The sequence below is a fragment of the Limulus polyphemus genome, unplaced genomic scaffold (genome assembly GCF_000517525.1).
Source record: "Limulus polyphemus unplaced genomic scaffold, Limulus_polyphemus-2.1.2 Scaffold3098, whole genome shotgun sequence".
In the NCBI taxonomy this organism is placed as follows: Eukaryota; Metazoa; Arthropoda; class Merostomata; order Xiphosura; family Limulidae; genus Limulus; species Limulus polyphemus.
The window spans coordinates 9,129-12,130 of NW_013668708.1; the positions used below are offsets into that span (position 1 = coordinate 9,129).

A 3,002-nucleotide genomic window follows, 5' to 3' on the forward strand; every position below is an offset into this window, starting at 1 on the left:
TAAGTTTCATTATTTATTCCATCACTGTTTATGACAAAGTTAGTTCCTGACCAATCACTAAGTTTCATTATTTATTCCATCACTGTTTATGACAAAGTTAGTTCCTGACCAATCACTAAGTTTCATTATTTATTCAATCCCTGTTTATGACAAAGTTAGTTTCTGACCAATCACCAAGTTTCATTATTTATTCCATCACTGTTTATGACAAAGTTAGTTCCTGACCAATCACTAAGTTTCATTATTTATTCCATCACTGTTTATGACAAAGTTAGTTTCTGACCAATCACTAAGTTTCATTATTTATTCCATCTCTGTTTATTATAAAGTTAGTTCCTGACCAATCAGGAAATCTCTCATAACCCTCCTTTGTTTATTATAAAACACCTTGGTTCCTGACCAATCAGGAAGTTTCTCTTATCTCTTCTATCCTTTATTATAAAACATGATCCCTAACCAAAAAACTAGTACTGGAAAGTGCAATTATAAGACACACTGTAACATAAACTTCAATTTTAAACCGTATATTTAGCTGTAAATTTGTATCTTTATGTCTGTCTCTATATCCTTTCATATAAAAAACATTAAAAGCAAATGGACAAGTGAAAATAATCAAGAAACTGTGGATCTAAAATCACTTAACACATGTAATGCACAAGCTCAAAGAAAGTTTAGCTTTTATAAAACACTAAGTACTGATATTGCCTGATATTGAATGGTATTAGATGGAAGTTTATGTGTTTGTCTATCAGAAAAATACAAAATCTAATGATTTTAAATGAACACCCCAAAACAGGCATGTGTGTGTGTGTGTGTGTGTGTGTGTGTGTGTGTGTGTGTGTGTGTTAGTTTTATTGTAAATTAACCAAATTTGTTTAGTCATTTGACAATTCTATGTACTTTTTAGGAATTCATGTGTCAAAGTTTTAAAGCAAATCCTAAGAAGCAGAGTTTGTAAGTTTGTTACATGTTGTGAATAAAATATTTTCTGGTAAATCAACTTTTTATTAATCTTCACAACTTGTGGTTTACTCCCAACAACAAAGTTTCGACTTTGAACATTTTATTTTTTAAGTGTGTTACTGGAACTGTAAATCAGACAAGTATCTTCCTCCCTAGGTTATTGTGAATATTGTGAACAGCCCCAGGTGACAGTAAAAAGTTGGAAATCACAAAAGTCTCATTCCTAATTAAGAAAGTTGAGTAAAAAACCATGGTATCCATTTTCAAACATAATGTTGGTGTGAATGTGATTTGTAGTCACTATGAGAAAAAATCTATACACTGGACCAGTAACCCTGAACACAAGTTAACCAAAGCATTGTGGCTATATAATGTGAAGAACTGAATAGTAGCCAATGAAACTTTTAAACCCTTCACCTATCCAGTGTATAGGTTCTTTCTTATAGTGACAACAAAACACACTCACACCAACAATATGTTTGATACTTTCCACTATGATATAGGTCCAGCTTATCTCTCTTTGGTTAACTTGTGTTAAGGATTACTGATGAGGAGTGGAATTATTTGAAATTAGTATAACCCAATAACATACGTTGAAGTGTAGATTGAACTGGACCTCCCTTGAACTTAGATTTCAAAACTAAACAATTTTCGGAGTACTAAGTTTATTTATTAGGTATCCATCTTGTTATGATAAGCAGTGCTTACGTTATTTGGTTAACTTTTAAAGTAAAATCATGCAATTGTTTTTTTTTTTAATGTTCACCTTTCTTGATGTAACTATTTTATGTTATCTAAGGATGTCCATAATTTATTTGTACACTAATATACATTCATATAAATATATTATTTTACAAAAACCACACATTTCAGATTTATGAATACCAAAACCTGTTTACCTACCTTGGTTAATATCACCAGATTCTGGTTTAGAAAAACTGGGTGCTTGAAATTGATTACTGGTACTTGGTTTTGCAGCTTCACCAGAAACTTCATGTGGTGCTTTACTAGTTGATGGAGCACTGACACTTGGGCCAGACGGATCAGTTCCTGTAGTGCTTGTTACTGTAGTTCTTGTACTCCTTCTAATGTGTTGTACAGAGTTCAGTCAGTACATGTGCTAGTCTCGTGAAACTATACATGCTAATAATATCTTTAATATATTAACTTCTTGCTAATTAAAATAACTAAAGAAGTGTTATATAATCATAAAACCTAACAAACAAAATCACCTACAATTAAAATTTACTAATATAACAAAACCACTCAAGTACATCTGTTTATAGGTATGGACTGAGGAATACTTAAGTATCACAAGCTTTGAAGTTATGATAAACCACTTTCACAAAAAAAACAAATTTAACTACGCTAAAGACTGAGAAAACCTAAGTCATGATACAGCACTTCTTATATTTAGCTGTTTTCTAACCTTAAGGAAGATACAACAGCACTGTACTGTTGCATCTGAAGAGCAGCAGCATCGAGAAGTGTTTGAATGTTACGAAGACATCGAATCCTAGCCTCAACATTTTCTCGCTCTTCTCCTTCTAAAGCCTCCAATTCTTCATTTGTTAGTCCACTAAAATCTGCCTGTGGAAGTGGTGGTGGAGGTGGTGGAAGAACTGGAGGAAAAATAAGCAGTGCATCAAAATATACTCTGTAATAGTGATTGTGGTGAAAAAACTAAATATAAGAAATACACAAGTTGTTAACAAATTATGTCTAAAGCAGTAATTGTGGTGTAAAATTCAATATAGATGCAAAAGAAGTCAAACATGTTGTTTAGATAAATGGTGGTGGTATAAAACTAGATACAGATGATACACAAGAAGTCAAAATATGTCTAGATAAATGGTGGTGGTGTAAAACTGAATACAAAAGATACAAGAAGTCAAAATATGTCTAGATAAATGGTGGTGGTGCAAAACTGGATGCGGAAGATGCACAAGAAGTCAAAATATGTCTAGATAAATGGTGGTGGTGATGTAAAACTGGATACAGAAGATACAAGAAATCAAAATATGTCTAGATAAATGGTG

The 3,002-nt window shown here is 32.2% G+C and overlaps 1 protein-coding gene across 1 annotated transcript in view; it reads right to left on the reverse strand.

Annotated features, from left to right (window-relative positions):
* LOC106468649 (E3 ubiquitin-protein ligase synoviolin B-like) overlaps positions 1 to 3,002 on the reverse strand; it is a 30,133-nt gene that overhangs the window by 3,318 nt on the left and 23,813 nt on the right. The window contains exons 12-13 of the mRNA XM_013929083.2: positions 2,393 to 2,585; positions 1,867 to 2,048 (exon numbers count right to left, since the gene is read on the reverse strand). Coding sequence (XP_013784537.1) covers positions 1,867 to 2,048; positions 2,393 to 2,585 — 375 coding nt within the window. The remainder of the gene's footprint in view (positions 1 to 1,866; positions 2,049 to 2,392; positions 2,586 to 3,002) is intronic.